We start from the raw sequence: 25792 nt of genomic DNA, 5'->3' as shown, positions 1-25792 counted from the left end.
GCGATATTACACTTTGCGTTGTATTTAATGCTCTAGCTACGTCGATTTGGCGCATTCCAGCTTGGAGCATACACATGGCCCTTAGAATTTCGTCTCTTTTAAGATGTCTACGCTCCATAATGTCGTTTAATACTAAACAGAGTTATTTGAATGAATTTTGGCCAGTTATCATAAAAACATAACCAGTACAGGTTAAATTCGAACAATTGATGCTAGGTGCCTTTTATACATTTGACAAAAAATGCACAAACACTTCTGCAAATATCCCAAATTTAGAAATAACTAGTGTGACTACTTCGTTTCAATCGAAGTAGAAAGAATCGGCCTACAAATATGTGGTTGTTTATTCAAAACATTTATTTTTAACTTTAATAAAATGATATCCCTAGATTTTTCCGGTGTGTGTATTTGGAACTACTAATAAAAAGCTCGGGATCTCCACTACCAGAAATCAACAGAAGAATTAAGTTAGCATGGAGTAATTGTGGAAGATACTCAATCATATTCAAATCTAGAATGCCACTTTATCTAAAGAAGAAAACATTGGACCAATGTCTATGTAGTACTACCAGACATGACTAATGTATGCGAAACCTGGACACTTAAAACGGACATCATAAGAAAATTGCAGGTCGCACAACGTTCAATGGAACGAAATATGCTGGGAATAACCAAGAGAGACCGTAAAAGAATAAAGTGGATACGACAAAAAATTCAGGTAATAGATGTCATCAACAGAATCAAATCCCTCAAATGGCAATGGGCAGGACAACTGGCAAGAAGAACGTATAACAGATGGACTACAAAAATTACAGAATGCATGGTACCCACGAGAAATTAAGAGACATAGAGGAAGACCAAACCTTAGATGGGACCATGATATTAGGAAATTAGCAGGGATAACTTGGGCTCGCATAGATAACAATAGACAACAATGGGCCCAATTGCAAAGGCAGTATCTAAATCTGTGATGGAGGCTACACCATAATTGGAAATGGTTGAATAAGCTGAAAATGATGATGATGACTTTGATTTTTAGCAGATACGTCTATTAAAAATCGTCGACGTTTTGTTCAAATGACATTACATGTTACATGAAATTAAAATTCAAATTAATCACAATTACCGAATGTGGTACATCCTACCAGCCTAAAAATTCCGTATATTCCTGAAGAGTTATGCTGTCAATGTATTATATGTATGAATAATTATCTGTGGATTATTCCATTGGTTGGCGAAACGCGGATCCAGTTAAAAGTAAATTGTTTTGGTGTATTGTCGTGAATTAGTGTTTTATTTTTCTATCACTGAAAACAATGTTTCAACGCAGTAGTGTTTTAAAGAAGGCTCATATCTTTGTGACGGTTTTTTTTTTGTAAAATGTAACTTTCATGGTATCCAAATAGAAACCAACTTGTCGGTGGCATTGTACCCATATAACACAACACAATCCTATAGATATCTTGAGGATATCCACCAAGGATATAGTAAATATCTTATGGATATCCAAAAACTAAAGGAGGATATTTATGGGATACCAGATGGGACAAAAAAAGTCATCTTCAAGACATCCCTAGGCAAGCCTTTTACGATTATTTGGGATATTTATAGGATAAGACAAGGATGATGTTGGGAGCATTATAGAATATTTTTTGGATATTATATGAGGACTGTTATTTGACAATACTTACTTCATCCTTAGTTTATAGTAAAAACGTTCGCGATTTAGTTTTATTTAGCCACATTTTGACGTTATTCATTGGATATTTTTATTAACAGCTCTAAAATATACCTACATATTATGTCAATGAATTTTGCGTCAAAATTTAGAAGTTTATTTGTATGAGTTAAGAGCTTTCAATTTATACTGTACCAATTGGCTTGAAAATTACGATCGATTACATTCCCCATATAATTTTACATACAAAATAACAGCAATCTTAATTTCCAAGCCACCTCTGACGCCGTTTTTTTCGATCGTATGGTATTATACCAGATTATACTACCCTTTATGGAGTCTAGTCTAGCAGTTTATGTCTAGCAGCAACAGTTTACATCAAAGTTAGCACACAGGATACAGGTATAATTTCTAACACCACACATTCTAGAAACTCACAATTTAAACACAAAAATAGGATTTCTGTTTGAATAGATCAAACACGAAAATGGGTTTAGGGATAAAGAACAAGCGCTTTTCAACAAATTTTCACCTATAATTTTGTCACAAATTTTTCATTGTGAGACCCTGAGTCGTTCGTCGTTTTTCGAAATTAGTTGAGGTTAGGATAGAATTTCTGCTAGAACAAGGCTAGAACTATGAGTATAAGAAAAAACTAAGTCAAACTTAGTTTTGTTAGTTTCAGTCATTTTTAAGCCCATTCAATATCGACAAACGACCGAATTCACCTCGAATTTCACTAAATCAAAGAACTGAATAATACACGATGCAAAAACAGACAATTGTCGAGATGGATTGTGGGAAATTTTTTGCCCGGGCGGTTTAAATTCTCTGTATTACTGGGAGTGACCAAGCTCATAAATATCCAGATTATCCAGAAGATACCAACAGGGTATTTTGTTGCCTTGACGTAATATATATCTATCTGTATGGTTTACTGCATTTTATGTAATATAAAAAGTAGTACATTATATATTATATTATTAATTTTCCTAAATATCTAGACGATATTGTTAGGATATTTTATTATCATGAGCATGTTTGGATATCTCAGTTGGATGTAACATTAGATATACGAAATATATCAGAAGATTCCTATCCTTCAATAAGAAGAAGAGAGACAGCCGTTCCCACCAAGACAATTAAGCTGACATATACTTTTTTACTTTTTATTCTAATTCATTTTAATTAGGCAGTTGATTGTCAACCATCATAGCATACACATGTACTAAAACCAATTTTTTGTAATAAATAAATTTTTAAAAAAGCATTTCTGAGTGTTCGAGAGTTATTTGGCGCAGTCGGTAGGATACACAGAATTCCCGTATCGAACGTGAATTTTCGTTTTAACGATTGACTGTGAACAGATCCTAGACAGTTGTTCGCGAAAAGTGGAAAGTGTACTGACGGCTCTTCAAAAATCAAGAAACCGACCTCGTATTGGACCAATACACAATTCGCTCGAGCAGAACATCGAAGTTTGGAACAACATTGTCCAAATTTGCGAAGGAACCATCAGCGAAGACTACATTGCAGACCTGGTGAATTTCTTCATAGAAAGGATGCTCAGAATCGCTCTCATCTTACTGTAAGTACAATTTATGGAAGAACTTTCTGAAATTTTTGAAAAATTAAGTTTTAACAAACCTTCAACTGACTCTCAACCAATTAACGAAATTTTACAAAGAAATTTAAATTCGAATATAAGCAAGATGACTCAAACTTTCAAAGCTGAATATTTAAATTGTTTGCCTGAATTCGACGGCAATCCTAACGAATTAAATAGGTACATATCTATAAGTGAATCGTTAATAAATAATTTTATGACCATAGTAATCCAAATAAATTTGAAAATACATATTTAATGAATTCTATAATTTCTAAGCTTAAGGGCAACGCCAAAATAGTTGTAAGCATTCAAAATACAGCCACATGGGAAGATTTAAAAACTGTTTAACCAGAAACTTTGCTGATCAAAGAGATGAGTGTTGTCTCAATAGAGATCTAGTAATGTTAAGACAATTGCCAAATGAAAAGCCACAGCAATTTTTCGATAAATGTTTAAATATTTTAAATCTTCTATGTAGTTATGTTGACATTCACGAATCAACTACTGAGGCAAAAAACTTAAAGAAAAATTTATATCAGGATATAGCTCTAAAAACTTTCTTGTCTGGGTTACGAGAACCTTTGGGAACTACTATACGTTGCATGAAACCTAGTACTTTGGGAGAAGCTTTACAATACGTAATTTCTGAAGATAATATTCATTATTTTCAAAATTTTTCTAGTAACAAAAATATATTTAGGCCACCTGTGGCACAAATACAACAATTTAGACAACAAATGCCACAAGTACCGCGACCTAATTTCGGTTCTTCTCAGAATTTACCTTTAAATTCGCATACACAAAATAATCAATTTAGACAAAATACTTTTCCTAGCCAACCTATAAATATAAGGCCTAACCCTAACTATCAACAACCTAAATTTTTTACTAACTCCCAAGTTTTTAAAACACCTTCAAATGTTAATGTATTTAAACCCAATCCTGGACAAAGATTTCCACCACCTACACCTATGAGTGTCTCTACTAGAAACACTACAAACGTAAATAGAGCGGGTCCGTCAACATCAAACCAATATAGAAATAATTTTTCTAACCAAAATCAAAATCGTAATTATTTTAGTAATGTTGGTAAAAATCCAAATATTATTGTCGAAGAACTTTTCAATACAGAGGCAAATCAAGAAGAGACATATGATCAAAATATTGAATACTCTGAACCTCAAGATTACGAGGAATTTAATGTCAATTATCAAGATATCAATGAAACCGAAATACAGACAGATATTGTTTCGAATGTTGACAGACAAAATTTTCACGATACTCCTACTCCCAATCAAGACACATAAAACCGAAAATAATTTCATTAAACACAACAAATTCAAGTGAATTAGCATATTTAATTTTTCCTGAATATAATATAAAATTATTGATCGATTCTGGATCGACCAAATCATTTATCGATCCACAAGTCGCTAATAAATTTTTTCCAAATTCAATAAAATCAGATCCGTTTATCGTAACTACGGTATTTCAAAAATCATCACATAAATACAGCGCTGAAATTCCAGCCTCCCAAATTTTTAATTTACCGGAAACAAAATATCTTAAATTCTACTTATTTAAATTCCATAATATTTTTAATGGGCTTATTGGACTTGACATTCTTAAATTTTTACAAGCCAACATTAATTTTAAAGATGGATATTTACTAACACCATATGCAAAAATTAAACTGTTTTTTCACGGAACTCAAAATCCAGTATATTCTATAAATGTTTCACCGAGATCACAACAACTCATTAAAGTTAGAACTTCTATTCAAAATGGCGAAGTTATAATTCCTCACACAAAAATTCAAAATTGTGAAATTCCTGAGAGTTTAACAATGGCTTATAATGGCGAAGCCATAACAACTATTTTGAATAGTACAACTAACAGTATTGTGTTAGACTTGTCCGAGCCTATCGAAGTTTACAAACTCGATAGAAATGAAATCGAAAATATCGATCTAAATTTATTTACTCAAAATCCACCCAGCACTAATAATAATACTGAGAAATCGCCTTTAGATTTATACAGCGAAAATCTGCCTAACGTAAGTAATCCACCTAACGACGACAACAACTCCATGCACGTTGAACCCGACCTTGACCGTCACCGTGAGATAGATGAAAATGCTGACGATCACACAATCCATTCTAACGCGGAAAATCATCCTATCTTCGGTATTCCAATAATAGAAACTGCAGTTAATTACGGGGCAAATCAAATAATTATTAACTCAGTATTACACTCACCAGCAAATCCTAAGACGAAAATTTTATTTGGAAAAAGAAACGTATTATTTTGCAACTTCACAAAATAATTTAGAAAAAGATATAATCGATTTTGTCAAAACCTACATAAATCCTGATACATTATATTATTTATATTTCGAAAACCCTGACCTGTATGAACCCTTTTCAAACACTCTTCAAAATTACTTCAAACACTCTGCATTAAAACTCAGAAAATGCACTAAAAAATTAATCGATGTAACTAACAACGATGACCTGAAAGAAATAATCCAGAATTATCATGAAAGTAAGTCTAATCATCGAGGAATCGATGAAACTTACAATAGAATAAAAGAAAAATATTATTGGCCCTTTATGAAAAATTCTATCCAAACTTTCATCAATGATTGCGAAATTTGCCAACAAAGCAAATATGAGCGACACCCTATAAAAATACAGATGAACATTACACCTACTGCAACAAAACCCTTCCAAATCCTTCATATGGACACTTTTACACTTGAACAAAATAAATTTTTAACAATTATCGATAGTTTTTCGAAATATGCCCAAGCATATCATCTCAAATCACTTTGCAGTACGGAAATCGTAAATAATCTTATACAATTCTTTTCTCATCACGGAGTTCCAGATCAAATCATAACAGACAATGGTACCGAGTTTAAAAACTCAGTTCTCTCAGAGCTGCTAGCCTTACACAAAATAAAAATACATTTTTGTTCAGTTAACCACCCCCAATCTCAAGGTTCAATCGAAAGGTTCCATTCAACCTTGATCGAGCACGTTAGATTACTTAACACAAGAGGTTTCTTAAAAACACCAATATCACACAAAATTGTATATGCCATTTTAGCGTATAATAATTCGCTCCATTCTGTCACAAAACTCAAACCTATAGACATCATAAATGGACATATTACCGAAAACAGCCCTTTTAATTTAGATATCGATAAAATATTAATTAACGACTATGTCAATGATCATAAAGAACGATCCCGTTTATTATACTCAAAAATAAATGAAAACCTAGTAAACGAAAAAGAAAAACGAATAAATAAAATAAACGAAACCCGTGACGACCCGGAAATATTCAATGACACTGAAGAAGTAATTGTCAAAAAACACACCAGACAAAAAACTGCCAATAAGTTTGGCAAGAAAACAAAACTAAAGCAGATTAATACTAAAAGCAAAACGGTCTCTACTGATGCTCAAGATAAAATTCATATGGACAACTTAAAACGTCCTCTCAAAAAACCTTTTAAATTTAAACCCTAAATGACCGATAATATTTATTTTCAGCATACCCGTAATTCTGGGGATGGAAGATAAAATAGAAATCAAGAACTTAGTGAACAACCCCGGTATATATCCAGCAAAAATTGGAACGGCTAAGCTTACACAATATTATTATAAATTAATACATTTTTACGATCTTCAGCCTCTTATTGAAGAAATTGATAAGTTAAAGTTACAATCTGAAAATATAAAACTTCAAATTAGCAAACATACAACATATTTAAACGATTCCTCAAATTACATAAAAGTCTTAAATTTTATCGAAAACAAATTAAGTGATAAATTATCTGAATTAGTTCCATATTCTCCAAGGAAAAAACGTGGACTAATAAATGGTTTGGGATCTATTTTCAAAGCTATCAGTGGTAATCTAGATGCTAGTGATGGTGAACGATATGAAAAACTAATATTACAACTTCAAAATAATCAAAATAAATTATCAGAAACAATTAAAATGCAAAATTCGCTATCTATAAAATTAATCGATAATTTTAACAATACATTAAAAAATATAATGCATAATGAAAAACTGCTTCAATCTAAATTAGAACAAATTGCATTTATAATAAATGGAACAGTTCACCGCGAAAATTCTATGTTCATAAAAGATGTTTTAAATCAAATTATAGAACTATATAATATTATTTATTCTATTACACAAGATATTGAAAATTCAGTTACGTTTGCTAGACTAGGGATAATGCACCCGAGTATAATTAAACCATTGGAATTCTTGGAAGAACTGAAACGTATACAGAGTGGCTCAAATACATTTTTATTACCTATCGAACTTGATCATAAAAATGTTTTGTTACTAGAAAAGTTAATTAAAATAGAAAGTTATTCTTTTAAAAATAAAATTACATACATCTTAAATATACCCATTATTCACCCTTCGGATTTTAACTTATTTCACATTTATTCCGTACCAATAATGGGAGAAAGTCAGTTTAAGGCTGTAATTCCAAAAAATAAATTTCTAATAATGAATAAATTGTACTACGCGTACTCGAGCGATTCCTGCACGAAGATCTTCCAAGAGCAATACCTATGCAATGAAGTGGAACTACTAGAAATCCAAGAAGTCAACCCCTGCACTGTCCAGTTTTTGAGCTTAAAAAACCTTTCCACTTGTCAAAAACACAATGTTCGCGTCAACCGGCCGATCATCAAACATATCGAAAATTCAAATCAGTGGATTTTTATAATCCCCGATGAAGAAAATATCAAGTTACACTGCCACCATCAAGAAGAAATTTTGAAAGTAAACGGAAGCCTTATAATTCATATTCCAGAGGGATGTGAACTCTCAACTCCTAACCAAAGAGTTAAGAACACTGAGATATATTCTAAACAAAGTTTTAACTACCCAAAGATAAACACCCTAACCAGTTCGCCACAAAATATGGACCTAACAATATCACTGGAAAATGTCGAGTTAGACGAACTACAAGATATAAGAGGAAAAATACTTCAAAATCAGCCGAAAATAGATAATACTGATTTTTCAACATCTCCTAGTATCTGGACAATCTTTATCTATATATCAATAATCTTATTGATTAGTTTTTATTTAATCAGAAGATTCATATCAAGATATGTCTACAAGAAGCCCGTACGTCAAGAAAATCCATTAGATGTTCAAATCCCACTGTAACCCTTGGATTTGAATCTACAGAGGGAGGAAATATATCAGAAGATTCCTATCCTTCAATAAGAAGAAGAGAGACAGCCGTTCCCACCAAGACAATTAAGCTGACATATACTTTTTTACTTTTTATTCTAATTCATTTTAATTAGGCAGTTGATTGTCAACCATCATAGCATACACATGTACTAAAACCAATTTTTTGTAATAAATAAATTTTTTAAAAAAGCATTTCTGAGTGTTCGAGAGTTATTTTACGACAGAGATATCCATAGGATATTCTATTCTGAGACATATACAGGATTTCAGGATGTCTGGAGGATATCCTATAGATGTCTTTATAAGACGATCTTATAATGGGACATTCCAACCTTCTATGAATATCCTGCGGATATTGTGTGTTATATGGGTACTTTATTTCTATTTTTTACTTCTGACGAGAGGGAGTGATACTCCTTGTATCCTTTAAGCATTTTTTTCTTGATCTGCAAATTGGTTTACGAGTAAAAAGCCACTGGCAAGATGGTTTCCATTTGGATTCTAAGGTAGTGATATTTTACAAAAAAAATAACAGATTTATTCGTTATGACATTTTTCTTATCCTGGACATAGATTAAGTATTACACAGGGTGTCCCAGAAATAAGTGCAAGTATTTTAACTGGTAATATATTTCGGCCTCAGAAACACGCCTATGAGGTATTTTTTGCGAAAAAAAATGAAAATTTGGAATTTTTTGAAAACATTTTTGTATTTTTTTTTTAGTTTTAAGTTAAAAAACATTCTTTTCTTAATAATATGGCAACATAGGTAGTAGATTAATTTTACATGAAAGAAAATTCAGAAAAGATCCAGTGGTTTTCAAAATTTAAGCAAAAAAGCGTTTTTTTTTAATTTTCAAAGTAAAATAACTCGGTTATTTTTCACTTATTTGAAAAACGGTAAAGAAAAAAAATGTTTCTTTTAACCAGATCTACCACCCCTTGAAATACTTGCACTTATTTCTGGGACACCCTGTATATGTAGATGTGTCACTTACTTCATCTTGCTGATAAACGCCGCCGTTACCTCTGACATTTAATAGGGCTATGGCGATGTCAGATATCGTTTTTTTTTCTCGAATGCATTGTTGTCTTTTGTAAAAAATGTATTTCCAATTGAAAAAATTCTTAATCTGTGGCACAGCGTTTTTGTAGCGATTCATCATACGTATGCGCTCTGCATTCGGTCCCTTTAAATAGGCTATTTAAAGGGACCGAATGTATCCTTTTTTAACTAAATTTCTTCGTCTTACTGATAAATCTGTGTTAATCTGTGCCCTGTATGAGTCCAGAACTGATAAAACTTAGTTAATAGCCAAAAGTAATAATGTATTATTTGTTAAATGCAATGCATAGTATATTTATGCAATTAATCCAATAGAAAATGCATATCCTTTAATTATATTTCATTTATCAAAGTACGTAAATAACAACAGGAAAACAAAACACTTTTATCGGCATTTGACCCGAAACGTCAGCGAATTTGATGCATTCATATTTTCACACCGAATCCAATCTCGAGCAAGTTATCTACTTGGACTTGGACCAAAAATTCTCAAACGAACCGGTTTGCGAAAAAAACTGGACCGGATTTTTGCGAGAAAACTATCTTTTGAAATTTAAAAATAAACCTCATCAGCTTTCGGTTCCTTCGAGCTTCAAGAGCGGCAATAATGCAATGAGAACCTTCATGCCCTTCGTGGAATCGAGTAGGCCGGTTACAAATTGGCTCGAAGAGGGCAATTATTGTAAAATGGCGGCCGGTCCAGATCTGGCAGGGCAAGGTTTGTAGGGGAGTAAGGGGTAAAAATGGACTTAGAGATAATTTTATTTTATAAAATACTAAAATTGAATTCGGATGGAAGGGAGTAACCATAGAAATGTATCAAACGATTAGATTTTTACATTGAAGTACTATTAGACTTACAATTTAAAAATATTTTTACAAGATACAGAGTGTCCCAAATAAATAAAAAAATACCAAAGTTGTATTTTTTTTTAAATGGCATACCTTGTATATAATTACATATTTAGTTTCTACCATTAAAATAAAGGTAAATGTTATTAAGGTTTACAGCACTTTAATCTTATCGTTGTTGAAATATTGACGATTTTGTGAAAATGCAGTAACAATTTTAATGCTTCATTTTTCTAGGCATATTTAAATAATTTAAACCAAATATTGTACTGATGTTTTTCTATTTACTAAATTTTGTGTTGTGTTATAAAAATAATACTACCTTACACAGAATGTCTAAAAATTTATTTTAAATAATTACTAGATGTAAACGGCAATCACTTGTTTAATTTAAAAGGAACACCCAGTATATTTTGCATGAATCCGATGCACAATTTAATTGTCTGTCAAATTGTATTATACTATATTTTACCTATCTCTTTAAATTTTTGTAGAAAATGCTTTTTCTTATAATTTAGACCTTATGGATCAATATACCCATGGAATATTGACATTTTAGATTTTTTTTTTCAAAAATAACAAGTTTACAAAATGTACAGGGTGGGTCAAATTCGACGCTTTTAAATGGAAACACCCTTTTCTATAGGAGATAGACAAAAACTAATATCGGTGTCTGCAGCTCAATTTTTGTCAAAAACATGATGGTGAAAATTGCATATCGATATCTGTTACCGTTTCGGAGTTACGGGGTGTTTTTCTAAAACATGCATTTTTAACAAATCGCTGTAACTTTTTTGCTATGGAAAATTTTGTATTTTGATGATAACATTTCCAAAGCACCTTTTTACGTAGATTTTAATGGTTTAAGTATAATTTTTTTAAAATTAATAATTTAAGAATTATCAACAGAAAATTTGATTTTTTATATGGGACACCCTGTATATTTTTAACTTATTGAAAAGAATTTAAAATTACCTTTCCAAAAATATAACACATTTAATATTTTGCTCGATTCCTCTTCGAGATATAGAGTATATAAAAATTCGCCCGCTTTAAATAAGTAGGCTTATCTGTGAGCATCAATTAAAACGAAAATAATATTTGCTATGAGAGATGCAGAATTTTATAACCATTTAAAATATATTTAACCAACACCAACACATTTAAACTATATGTATATAATAACAATAAAAATAAATAGCAAACCAAGACATGAGATTTTGCTACAGGTGTTCGACATATCGACCGTCTTCTATTATGGACAGACGGGGCAGTTTTTGAACATTTCTCGCGGAATCATTAATTCAGTGGGGGTGAAAGATACCCTCTCATAACTGCTAAGTATTTCTAATTCTTGTCTAGATTATACCGAAGAATAAGGAACCTTTATTCTTCCGCAAATATATCCATAGGATTAGATCCATGGGCCCTAAGTCAGGCGGCCTCGACGGCCAACGGCTGGGATCTTGGTTTGGGATCTTGGTTCAATTATTCTTGAAATTGGCTGCAAAAATTTGCCGATAACTTCAACGTTCAGAGGCGGTGCGTCGTCTTGCTGGAAAAATATGTTTTCGAGTTCCATTTAGCCTACTAGTTAAAAGTGGCGAACTTTTAAAAATTCTGTATTTCGAAGGGAATTATAACAAAATATCAAGTGTGCTATATTTTTGGAAAGGTAATTTTAAATTATTTTCAGTTAATTAAAAATATAGAGGGTGTCCCAAATAAAAAATCAATTTTTCTGTTGATAACTCTTAAATTATTAATATAAAAAAAATATACTTAAACTATTAAATTCTACGTAAAAAAGTGCTTTGGAAATGTTTTCATAGAAAAACAAAATTTTCCGTAGCAAAAATGTTACAGCAATTTGTTAAAAATGCACATTTTTGAAAAACACCCCGTAACTCCGAAACGGTAACAGTTATTGATGTACGGTTCACCATCATGTTTTTGATGAAAATTGAGCTCCAGACACCGATATCAGTTTTTGTCTATCTCCTATAGAAAAGGGCGTTTCCATTTAAAAGCGTCGAATTTGACCCACCCTGTACAGATGCTGTAGACCATTTGTTTAGGAAAAGAAAAATATTTAAATCTTTGTAAAAGAGTATACCAATACAATATGCCACCATTACTTCCGCCCATTATTTGGGCCTATTTTTATCTATTGTCGACTCTACGGGCCCAAGTGATTCCTGCTAATTTTCCCATCTCAGATTTGGTCTTCTTCTATTCTTCTATCTATTGGCTTTATAATTGGCTATTCTTCTATCTAATTGCTATAATTGGCCCTATAATTGGCTATTCTTCTATCTTATCGTATCTACTCTATTTTTACGGCCTTTCTTTGTTATTCAGTGCTTAATTAGTGCTAGTATAAATAAATATAAACTTGTGAATTGTAAGAACTGCGATAACTTATATTCACAAAAATTATCAAAAGCCAGTTTATAAACCGAACAAATTCCATATTTTTTCTTAAATCAATTATTTCTACAGACTACAGGGTGTTTCAAAAAATATGTGCCATTTCTCGTGGGGAGATTCCTTACGTAAACATTAGATTTATTTTTCATATCAACACATATAATGGCAGATTATTATAAGTGCTACATATTTTAATGCTAAATAAGTGCCGATAAATTCATCAGAGACGTGCATATTATCACTGGAATATTTTTCAAAAAAAAGCATGTGCGCCACTGATTTTTTTTTGGTATCTAAATTGTCGAGGCGTTTTAATGCCAATTAAAAGTTATCTTTTGATATTTTGTCGAATTCGGCTTCCTTGATGAGATAAACGCAATTGTATTAATAACAATTAATAAAATTAAAATAAGAATAAAATTAATAAATTATATAGTTTACCTAATTTATTATTAAATATTTTTACTATTAGTTATTATTACTATTAGTCCAACCTACAGCAATTTCAAATAAAAAATAATAGTATTTAAGGTAATTTTTATTTAAAAAAATTTTAACATCCTGTAGAGTTACAGGATGAAAACTATGCATTTCCATAGGCATGTTTATAGGAACTTTTTTCATATTTTTTGATGAGGAATCAATGAGTACTTATTTAAAAACTTTCGCAAGTTAATGATATTAAATGTTTTTAAAGGTTTGTTATTAGACTTAGATCAAGGCAAACTAATAGAATTGCGTTGATCTCGTCAAGGAGGCCGGAATCGACAAAATATCAAGAAACAACTTTTAATCGGCATTAGGGCTCTAACTCACTGACGACCAGGTCGCAACGACCTGGCCGTCGGCTGGCTGGATACATTGCGTTTATATCTACGGCCAGATGAACGACCAGTTTCAACAGAGTTGTCAGATCTAACAATTTTTTACGTTTTACCAATTAGAAAATATTGTTTCAGAAATGTTAAAATATCCGAGTTAACTAAAAAGCGAAGTTGCTATTCATGAGCTTATTAAATGTTCTAATATTAAATAATGCATTTAAAATATTCTTGGATTTTTCGTTAATAAATACTGGTGTGGTAAATGGAGCAAGTAAAATCTCCAACCCCGTTATTTCCATGTTTTTCAAATCCGCGATGCCTGCTATTCCATCAGTAGTTTCATAACAGAATATTCTACATCTTACGTCTATGTAATTTAATATGTGTAGAGTGAGACATGTATCTCGAGAGATTTTCAGCTTTATATCCAAAATTATATCAATAAAGGACAAAGACAGTATTGTTCCTAAAGGTGCGTCCAGACATTTTAGCCCGAATGAACCGAGCGCGCACGAACAAGCAGAACAAATAGGCTGAACAAAGAGCATTTTGTATGCGCGACCGACAAAAAGGGAGATATTCTGTTTCTTTTTTCTACTGATATGGACTTCTACTGATGGCTCTTATCGACTTTAGAAGTAAACATATTAGGGCCATCGTAAAAAAGGTCGTCAGACACTGGCTCTAAATATAAGCAGGTAGAAAGTTTAGCTTCCAGTTATTTCAATGTTTACAATATAAATTCCTCTTTTTTATTGTTACTGAGAATCTACAACAGTAATTATTACTTCTATTTTTATGAATGTTTAAGTTACTTTTACTCCTAATTTTTTTAAAAGTAATGTACTTAGTAGAAATATAGTCCAATGAACCCTGTTTGAAAAACGTTAAATATAATATTTAAAATACAGTTGTCCTCCTTGTACATGACTACAATACAACTAAAAAAACTAATTTAATAATAAAAACATGTGGTTGTAGAAAAACTTTAAATATTATTTTTTTAAATTTTTTAACCATCGAAACTCGAAGGTATAATAACAGGTATCATACCAACCATAAATAGAGTAGGTATGTCATATAAAAATGTTTTGAATTTTTACTAGAATCGACCCTTGACAAAAAAAGGGACTAGATTTAAGTTTCCCTTTGATCCAGTCTGTACACTATTTCTTTGGATTTTCTGCACGTGTGCAAAAATTACACTAAAACACTATATCTTATAAAAGGAAAATAAAATATTGTGCGTTGAATTTGAGGGATTTCATCTGAAAAATTATTAATTTGGAAGAAAACCGGCAACAAGCGGCAGAAAATAATAATATTTTAGTGCAGTCTACTGGTCGCAACGACCAACGGACGGCCAGGACGTTAGTGTGCGCTGTCTCATTTGATTTAATGGTTTTAAAGGTAGCAGCGGCCTGGCCGGTGCGACCTGGTCGTCAGTGTGTTCGAGCCCTTTAAACTGTTTACACTATTTCGCTAGCAAGACAAAAAAAGTCAGTGGTGTACATGCTTTTTTTAGAATAGTATTGCAGTGATATCCCATATGCACGACCCTGGTGAATATGTCGACACTTTTTTAGCTTTAAACTATATTTATAGTAACTTTTACCCTCAAAATTTCATTCGAAACGCTAAAAGTATTTCAAAGAAAATTATAACAAATCAAAAAAATATTAAGCCTTTAACACCCTGTAGCTACGAAACAAAGCGGAATCGGACTTATATTAATATGAAAAATAATTCTTATTTTTACGGCACATTTTACGGCATTTTATAGCACATGTTTTTTGAAACGTCCTGTATAATCAAATAGAAACAAAAATAAACTCAAAAGATAACGAGATATTAAGTTTTGTCCCGGTACGTCCCAGTTTCCCCTACAAGAAAGCGTACTCATTATTTTAGTCTGGGCCCGAAGTTGCACAGCACATGTAATACAAATCGCGAATGGACTGACTTCCTCTCGTCGTTCGAGCGAAGCAGCTTTAAATTTTTCGATTAAACTGTGTGCGTTTATTTTTTATTAACTAATTTAATTATTTATTCGAAATACAACATAGCCGGTTATAGTGATCGTGTGATCTAGTTAGTGGCTAAGGAAGATCTGTTCTTTTAGGTAGTTATGTGGTGTGTCTTTATTGCATGTCTAGTTTGGCAAAGAAAAAGAAGTTTGCATTTTAAACAAAAACACTTTTTTGAGTATGTAAGTTTTTCTGTACATTTTTTTTAATTTTATTTAGTGAAGGGTTTGGGTTTGTTTAAATTTCTAAATTTTACACATTCTGGCTCTTTTTTTGTCTGTCCGACTTGATTCTTTTGAAATGTGACAATTTTTTTTAAAGCCATTATTAAAGCCGTCATTTGGTTATACAGGGTTAGTCTTAAATAAATGCATATACAGGGTATCCCAATATTCCGTGGACATAGTAATACTACGTATTTTTGGAATCAAAACAAGTTCATTGCGGACAATTTACCTCTATACAAAAGTGCTTTGTTTGTCTAGAAAAGTGCTAGAGACTATCAAATTTTAAAAAAATAAACACTTTTTTTTAAAGATATTTTAAGAATTTTTTTTTCGATTTGAATGAGATTTTGAGTGTCTATATTTTTCTAAGTGCTTTAACATTTGGCTTTCACAAAAATCAAGAAAAAGTACGGGAACGATGAAAACTACCTCTCAATCCCTGCATAAATTTTGTGTATTAATATTTTCAAACTCCACCGACGACTGATTTTCTTTTCGTAAAATAGTCCCTCTAGTATTTAGTATAAACGCTACTATAAAAAAAACGCTACATCGCATAGTTTTTGTGAAACAAATTTTTGGAGAATTTATTTTTGCAAAGCAGACGTACAAAATATACAGGGTGGTCCGAACTGTATTCCGGAAACTTGGGCAGCATATTCTGCAGATAAAAATAATTAAAAATGTTCGTATAAATGTATATCCTAAAATGCTTAGTTTCAGAGATACAGGGTGTAGAAGTTTCATTTTTATTTCAAAAATTTTTCCAAATAATTTATGAAGTAACGTTAATATTTGGATGAAAATTGGTGTCTGCGGGAGTTTTTTGACATGCGAAATTTGATTTTGATGTTAATATGACTCCTACTTGTAGAGAGCGCCACCTAGATATTTTTTAACTGGTTTGAAGAATAATAACTTTTCGTTCGTACCTGTATAAAACTACCGATTAAAAAATATACATTTACGAGTTTTTTTTTTACTTAAAAAAGGTCTTTTGGTAAAAATCGCTACGAGTAATAGTTCTCCAGATATTTTGAATCGAAATTATCAATACCTGTCATCATTAACATAAATTAAACATGTTGACTAAATAGTTATTAAATTGAAATCATAAATTTGAAATATTTTTGTGCCAAAAGTTCAACAGAAACTGTTTTATCATCATTTTTCGCAGAAAAACTTATGATTAATTTAAAAAAAATAAAAATTTCCCAAATTTATTATTTCAGTCAAATAACTATCTACTTAACGCGTTTATTTTTTGTGAATAATCACATATATTGACTATTTCCATTCTAAATATCTTGAGAACGGTTGCTCGTAGCCATTTTTACCAAGAGACATTTTTTACGTAGAAAGTCACTGGAATGTATATTTTTTCACTCAGTAGTTTTATACAGGTACGGACGAAAAATTATGACTCTTCAAAACAATTAAAACACATGTAGGTGGCGCCCCCTACAAATAAGAGTCATATTGATATCAAAATCAAATTTGTCATGTCAAAAAACTCCCAGACACCAATTTTCATCCAAATATTGACGTTACTTCAGAAATTATCTGGATAAAATCGAATAAAAAAATAAATTAAATTTTCAGAACCACTTTATATCCTCTAAACTTTATCTACCACCTATGTTACCATATTATCAAGATATTATTTTTTTAACTGAAAGTTAATTGAACACTAAATCACCACAATACACCAAAACATTTACTTTTACACTGTGTTTCGGCGTATTGTGGTGATTTAGTGTTTTATTTTGTTGTTGTAACACCAAAGGTTCCAACCCCAACTGTAATGAAAGTTAATTTTTTCAAAAAATACAAAAGTTTGAACATTTTTTTTTTTTCGCGAAAAATCCTCATAGGCGTGTTGGGGTCCAGTATGGGATCGAAATATAGCACCACGAAAAATATGTGCATTTATTTAAGACTCCACCTGTATAAGTTTAAACAATAGAAGTGTTTTCTTATCTACTATTTTGATTCTTGTCTATATATGTGTCCGTATTTCTATTTATGTTATTATTTAAATTTATTTTTATTTGTGTTTGTTTTGAATTTATTTTATTCTAAAAATATATGATTAAATTTTTGGGAAATGTAAATTGTGTTTAATTTTTCTGAAAAAAAAAACTACTACGCGGTAAGTCTGGCAGGTTATATTCCATTTTGATATTATTTTACTACATTTAATTAGCTACTTAACTTTATTATAATAATAATTCTATTGTCTTTATTTCTTTTTCATGCTTTTATATTATGTACCTATAAGTAATTTTATATGGTATGTAAATATGCATAAAGTATAACATTACTAATATCAGTTACAAAAATTAGCAGAATCAGGCTGCGAGGAAAACAATATTAGAATTAAACCTGTGCAAGCAGTGTTGTCAACTTTCCGAAATAGAATTTTCCAGGAAAACGGCCAAACAATTTTTCATTTTTTCTAAAAATTCCCACGAATTACTCAAAATCATGATTATAGACAATATTGGGAGAAGGGTGTGTGTCTTTCGTTGCATTTCATTTACGCTTTTATCCGACGAACTAGACATTATACTGACGTGTTAACGAAAAGCCATTATTTTCCAATAATAATGCAACGTTATCAATCAAGAATTTCTCATGAATATGGCGTGTGGGTTAAAATTTCCCACTTTTCTCTGGATCTCGAAATTTCCCACGAATCAGGAAAATTCATACGAGTTGACATCACTGTATGCAAGGATAAAAATTTGTAATATCTTTTTTAATACACCTACTCATTATTAGCATATGAGATTGAAACAAATATTAGATTAACCACGATATTTGTTATAATCGTACGTATACAGTGTGTTCAAAATAATTAGACAGAATATGTAAAAAAACATTAAGAACCGATTAAAAAATATCACTATAGTCACTACCTTTTTTTTAAACTTTGTATCTCGTATTAATTATGACAAAACATATAAATTTAACAAAATACATATAGTCATGTTTTAAAATATCATGAACGATCGAAAAAAAACGTCGTCAGAGTTGGCTTGGAAAAGAAGATCGCTGTCATTTAAATGCCATTTTCAAGCCAACTTGACACCGTTTTCTTAGATCATACGTACATAATATGCTATACAAAATAAGTTCAATACCGTAACCGAGTTGAAAATTGCTTTAAATAATTATTCTTAATAACGCTGAAATTGTAGAAATCTTCGATGTCCATTTTTTGGAAAATTTAATTGCATATTTGACATTGTTATTATGCAATATGATAAAAAAAAACGGTGTCAGCGATGGCTATGAAGATCACTTCTTGAGCAAATATCAAATTATATGAAACTTATTCAAATCATATTATACATTGTTAATAATTCATCATAATTATTTCAAGAAGTAATTATGATGAATTATGTGCTTTGGGTTTCAACACAGAACAACTTTTGGACATTTTTGGTATAATTTTTTATATAAAAAAATGCTTACTATCAACGCGTCAAACCCTGAATAATGGTATAATAGAAAATAAGGAAAATAAAAGATTGTTCAGAGATTTTTTCTGCCGATTTTTTGTACTTATATTTTGCATTGCATGCAGATTTTACGATTTTACCATAATTTGCATGTAATTTCCATGTAATAAAACTGCATAATTAGCAAAGTTAATTTTATTGTTAATTTTATTTTATTTTCCAACTTTGAATTTGTGTAGAATATGAAATTAGAATTAAAAAAGAGTTCATAAAATATAAAAAAGTTTTGGAGATGCCGGGGATCGAACCCGGGGCCTTTCACATGCAAAGCGAACGCTCTACCACTGAGCTACATCCCCTGTTGAAAAAAGTAACGAGTGGGATCATTACCTCCTCAGTTTGCTCGAAATTTCAATTTAAAAATTTATATTTTTGTTTCAAACGTTTAAAAGTGCCTATTAATTTTTATTATATGATTGACAATATAAACGGGCGATTTCTTTTACTAAGCAAAAAACTATCTACTGTTACGTCTATGCATAATTTTTTTTTCAAACGTCACAAAAGTATTAATTTTTCCGATGCGATGGACAATATAAAAAAGTAATTTTAACGCCTAGGCATAAAAAAAGTAAAGCACTTTTACGCCTAAGCATAAAAGTACGAAAATATATTATTAATCTGACATAAAGTATCAAATTCAACGAGCGTAACCATAGTTTCTTTTCTTGACATATCGTTACATACAAGGTATTAATACTTTTTAATCTTTTTATATTATTCGGAACGTTTGAAAAATTATTTGTAGCGTTTGAAAAAAGATTGCATGTTCTTTTCGGAATAAAAATGACTTTTTGTGTCTCGGCTGTATGTCGTCAAACGTAATATTTTGGTTGTACTACTTTTTTTTGATCGCAATGGTATCTAACAGTCTCGCCACATAAAGTGTCATTATTACTCCTAATAAAATAAATACCGTATGATCGAAAAAAAACGGCGTCAGCGCTGGCTATGAAATGAAGATTGCTGTCATTTTATGTGTAAAATTACACATAAATGACGTCTATGGCTTGACCTCGCCAAAATTATCATCGATTGTCATTCCCCAGCCGTCTTTGACGCCGTTTTTTTTTCGATCATATTGTAAAAACAAATTCTTTTTTCTAGGGAAATTTAACCAAAATGCAACATATAGAATAACCATTTAACAAGAAAAAGGGAATAGATAGATAAATATATTATAAGGGGATAGGCGTGTGGCTTCGACTACAAGATGACCCAAGAAACGTTAAAGCTGGAACCTATAGGTGGTAACAAGTAAGTGATTTGTTTTTCTTTATTCAATAATTGAATAGTGTAAATATTTTTTAAGTAACTATCAGTAGTTGAATAGTCACAGGACATACCTTTTTCAGAGATGCCAGTGAGGCTTCGACATTATTGGAGAAACGGTAAAATACAGATAATTTTTTTTCTTCACCTTTTTGTTCAGCTTTTTAAAATGGTGAAGGGCAACATATTAATTTTTTATGATACTTTTTTATGCTTTTTGTTCACTTGCTTTTGTTAAATCTACTTTAGCTCCAGCATTGATTCATCCTTTCGAGTGTACAAGATAATAATAATTAATACTTACCATAATATTTTTCAACATCCCTGATCAATTAAAAAGAATAAGTTTACTTATTTTTTGAATTTTTAAATTAATAAGAGCAGAACAATTTACGAAATTAGTTATAGTAATAATAAAAAGTTATTACTCTGATAATAAAGTCATCAAATTTACAACAGCTGTATGTACGTTGGATATCTTTATAGCATTTTTCTACGACTTCTCAGAAAAGTTTTGCCAAATTTACTTTTATATTTACCAGTATATGTAAATGAATCCTTAAGGCTCCCACAGACGCTCGGTTTTTTGCACAGGCAAAACTGATTTGTGCAGGCATCTGGCATATCGGCACATGTCTGGGAACTTTTGGTCGACTGTGCAGGCTCTATAACCTGAGCGAAATCACACCCTGCTTGAATTTGTGAAAAGGTATGAATAGACAAAGTTTGGCCAGCAAATTCAAAACTCTACCGAGTTAAGCCAATTTCACTGTAGAAAAAATGTTCTGAAACTATTAGTAGGTATGTCACTGTTAATAAAATTGTGCTATAAAACTGAATGCGACAGACAGTTTAAATTGTACAATCTATCCTGCACAGTTAGTTTGTATTAATGAAATAAGGGTCTGTGAGGGTTCTTAAAGTTTTTGCACGTGTGTACCTCGTATTATATTGATTACTTTAATTATTGACCAATATTATTCTTTATATTTTATCATATACTGTAGCTAAAACGATACATGATATCAAAGGTGTAGAAATGTCGCTCAAAATTCATCCACTCAAAAAATTATAAAGAGTAATAGTATATGATTAGAATGTTTTATAATCAAGTAGCCCCTTTTGGAGCGACGCGGGAAACTCTATTGGAATTTGATTAGCTGTCACACAAGTATCACACGTCCAACTTCATCTTAAATTTTTTGAACCCACCGTTAATGGTACATTGTCTAGCGCCAGAAACATATCTGCTCTTTATATTACAATTTGTAATAAGCTTTGGTAATTTAAACTTCCATTATAGCCTACATATTGTATACCCATATAATAATTGTAGAAATATGTAGCAATACCTCCTTAAATACCATCGTCATTTTTGGGGTGATGTCATTACTAGTAGTATGGAATTGTAAAATCTTAGTATCTTTTACCGCATTATCAGTCATATTGCGATATTTGAATCAGTTATAGTCCAGTAAATAAGGACACGAGAAGACTCAAACCTCAGCTTAATTCGTCGACCATGACTTTTTAGGCGGATTGTGTAGGTACCTTTTGGGGAGTAGTATTAGAGGAAAAAAGTTGTAACACGGTAACACACTCATATCGTATTTATATTTGTAAACAATGAGATATGTTATTAAATAATAATAAGATGAATGTAAATAAATATTGATCAATTATTAAAGACGCCTAAAACTGTTAATCAATAAAACTAGTACTGTATTTTTATTTTTCTACTTGCTATATTAAAATTCTTTAGTATTTTTAGTTGATCCTTCGTATACGGCCACCGTTCTGACTGATTAGCACTTCCGCTGCTGATAGGGTAAACGTACAAATTTTTTGTCACCTCGAAGAGTCACGGGCCGCCTTTGAAGTCAAAATAACAATAGAATTCCTTAGAGTGAACCAACTGTATATGTATATATTCTTTAAACTGTGGTTTAACAGAACTTGGGTTTTTGCAGTTTTTTACACAGTACTTTTTTAGATATTTTGAATGTCATTTTTTCACATGTTATCACGGGTTTGGGCAAGTACAATTTAAATTTAACTCACTAGATCGCAATAAAAACCTTGGAAAAGTAGTTTTTCAAATAGGGTGGTTTTAATTTTTAAAGAGTTTGTAATTTTTGAAGATTCTGACTTTGATAAGTGAAATGCTATCTGTTCCTCGATCTAAATTTATTTACTTTATTTAAGTAATTGATCGATTATAATTCTGGCCTAAAAATCACTTGAATTATATTAAGACGTTGTTAGTCAGGAATGGATACAGAAATTTATTTTAGAGAGGGCCTGTAGTGTATTTTAGGGGGGGGCCAAATAAACGGTAATGTAGAATATGCTTTTTAGAGCGCCATTTTTAACCCAAAAGCCTAATATTTAACCCAATTTATAGATTTTAGGGGGGTCCCTGGCCCCATGGGCCCCCCTCTGTATCCGCCACTGGTTAGAGTTCATTCAACCTATTTGAAGAAAATGGTGTTTAGTTTTAACTAGATAAGAGACAATCGATTTAAACGTAATGTTTTCGGGCTGGACGAATTGTTTTTAATAACCAGCTAACTACTTATCAAATTTTCGCACAATACCTTGGAAAATGCTAAAACTAGGTTTATATCAGTTTATATGAGTATTTATGCATTTATCTATATGTTGAAGGTATTTTCCAACATTTTTTTAATATTGGCAATCATATATCATGCACCAAGCCTGTACATTGGATGTATATCAAATGTATAGCTAGTATATCATAATCATACAGCCTATATATCATGCAGTATATCTAGTGTACGTTTAGTATAATTGGTTTTGAAACGGACATTGTCATAAAATATTTCAATTTTAAAACAACAAGCACTTGCAATAATATAATTGTTACTACTTTTCCATTTTCAAAGCCACTCTGGATTAGTCTATGTATATAGAGTCAATAAATTATACACCTTTCTTAGAAATAATCCTGTGTATGTGATTAATGTCTTCTTAAATTCTGCGACGTTTGGCAACAGTACTCGTCTCGACTAGCAAGAAGTGCCTTTTGTATGGCGACATAACGACAAAAAATAAAAATCGCAGGAATCCGCTAGTGGTGACGTCACGTCTCTTTGAACCAGCCAGTATTGAGCTGAGCATTTAGAGTTAACTATGGGCTTCAGTAGAAATTTAGAGAGGTATTCGTTGTGCAGTTTTTGTTTAGAATGGATTTAGAATCCAGGTGAAGGGTTTTGTATAAACTTTATATTTTTTATTTACGTTTAGGTCTATGTTTTGCACTTTATTTTTGTTTTACGTTTAGTGAGGTTATTGTTGAGTTAATTTGATGTTTATATTATTTTTTTAGGGACCCGAATAAGGCAGAAAGAGCATCGGACGACTATGATCCGCACGTTTACAGAGAAGTTGAGGCACCAACAACGTAAGTACCAAGTACCTACCTACACTCACCGGCAGGAAAAACGGGCACCTTGATATTTTGATGTATTTTAAAGTTTTATATATTGTGTTCTAGCGGACCGATTTTGATGATTTTTTAAGCAGTTTGTAACTGAATTATTTGACTTTTTAGTATCTTTTTCTAAATTAAAAATGAAAGTTCTCACCTGTCTTTTATACGAGAGAAAACAAAATGTAGATATTTTGGCACTTAAGTGACATAAAGGGCCATTACTACCGGTTTCCCGTTCAAAATATTCTAATAAAGTTGCGATTAGTTTTTTACGGCTATTAAGCTATCATATACACTTCGCACTACAAAAGGTTTATATTACATATACATGATCTGCTAGTAAACATTTTTAAGCTAAAAGTATCACAATATTAATTATTTAAACCAAAAACTCATAATACAAAACTAAAGTGTCAAAACGAATGTCAATATCAGGAAACAATTAAATAAATGTGGCAAGTTGACATTTTTAACAGCAGAGCTACCACCTGAATTCCCAATGGGAAATTTAAATTCGAGTTAATCAGCCCGGCGCCGAATATGTTCATGGTTGGCAACAATAAATTTAAAATCGCGCCCTCGATTACGTAACTAAAAGTTTAATTGATATTAAATATAGATTGTTTTAATTTGATGTAATTTATTATCAAACAAGCTGATTTTTATTTTTATACCTATGTAATGTTTTATACAGGGTGGCCCATCGAAAACGTTCTGCAAGGCATAACGGCCAAGGTAATTTTTTTTTCAGAAAATTCAAAAACACGTCAATTTTGTTTGTGAGGGGGACAACTTTTGCCCCAAAAATTATTGCAAAATCTTCAACCCTCTAAGCGGGGGTGTCATCCCCCAATTTTTTTCAAATGGAAAGGGGGGTCAAGTGGTACCGCAATGAAAAGAGCTTTCTATTCTCTATACTTTTCCGCTTCGTTTTTGAAAATCGGTAGAGTCATTGAGAAAATATAAAGGATTGAAATTTGAAAAGTTTATTTAAACATTTATCAGAGTAAATGATAAGGATAAATTCCTTCAACCAATTTGCTGTTTTTTCTTATTATTTCCAGATGTTTACGCCTTTTTTCACTTGCCACAAGGTTGAACGATCAGGTAGGGTAGTTGCTAGATAGCTGGTCTGTAACTTGTGCGTGCAGAAATTGTGCGCCACTTGCAGAAAAAGTGGAAATAATCGAACTAAATTTTAAAAATAATGAATGTGGCAATCGGGTTGCGCGGATATTCAATGAACGCCATCCTGACAAGTTATGGCAAAATTGTTCGCGAGTTAGTAGCAAAAACTGGTTTCGTTATGAATAAAATGAGGTAGAGCGAAAATCCTGTAGTAAATGAAGCTATGGAGGTATTCGTATTGGGCCAAGTTGCCATGGATAGTACGCTGAGTACAAGAAAATTAGTCACTGAGACCGGCGTGAATCGTACAAGTGTCCAAGGGATATTAAAAAAACACAAGTTACACCCGTACAAAATTCAGTTGGTACAAGAACTCAACGAAGACGATTTTGATCGTCGCTTGCAATTTTGTGAAACTATGAGTGAACGAGTGGCGAATGATAATAATTTCCTA

At 31.5% G+C, this 25792-nt stretch overlaps 1 protein-coding gene and 1 non-coding gene across 7 annotated transcripts in view; one reads left to right on the top strand and one right to left on the bottom strand.

Moving 5' to 3' along the window:
• Positions 1–25792, top strand: part of LOC115874833 (proton-coupled amino acid transporter-like protein CG1139) — a 91684-nt gene that overhangs the window by 33460 nt on the left and 32432 nt on the right. Inside the window, exons 1-4 of one of the 6 annotated variants that reach the window (XM_030890140.1) lie at positions 15600–15825; positions 20592–20741; positions 20840–20875; positions 24106–24180. In XM_030890140.1, coding sequence (XP_030746000.1) covers positions 20698–20741; positions 20840–20875; positions 24106–24180 — 155 coding nt within the window. In that variant the 5' untranslated portion in view covers positions 15600–15825; positions 20592–20697. Of the gene's footprint in view, positions 1–15599; positions 15913–20591; positions 20742–20839; positions 20876–24105; positions 24181–25792 lie in introns of those variants that run through there. The other 5 variants (XM_030890141.1, XM_030890139.1, XM_030890143.1 and 2 more) reach the window with 5 other exon arrangements.
• Positions 19712–19783, bottom strand: Trnaa-ugc. Its single transcript has one exon. It is a non-coding gene; the product is annotated as a tRNA-Ala (tRNA).

The sequence above is a fragment of the Sitophilus oryzae genome, unplaced genomic scaffold, assembly GCF_002938485.1.
Source record: "Sitophilus oryzae breed Bouriz unplaced genomic scaffold, Soryzae_2.0 scaffold_1297_pilon_pilon, whole genome shotgun sequence".
NCBI classification, from domain to species: Eukaryota; Metazoa; Arthropoda; class Insecta; order Coleoptera; family Curculionidae; genus Sitophilus; species Sitophilus oryzae.
Note: the sequence above shows the minus strand (reverse complement) of the source record. Positions and strands in the feature narration are given on the sequence as shown.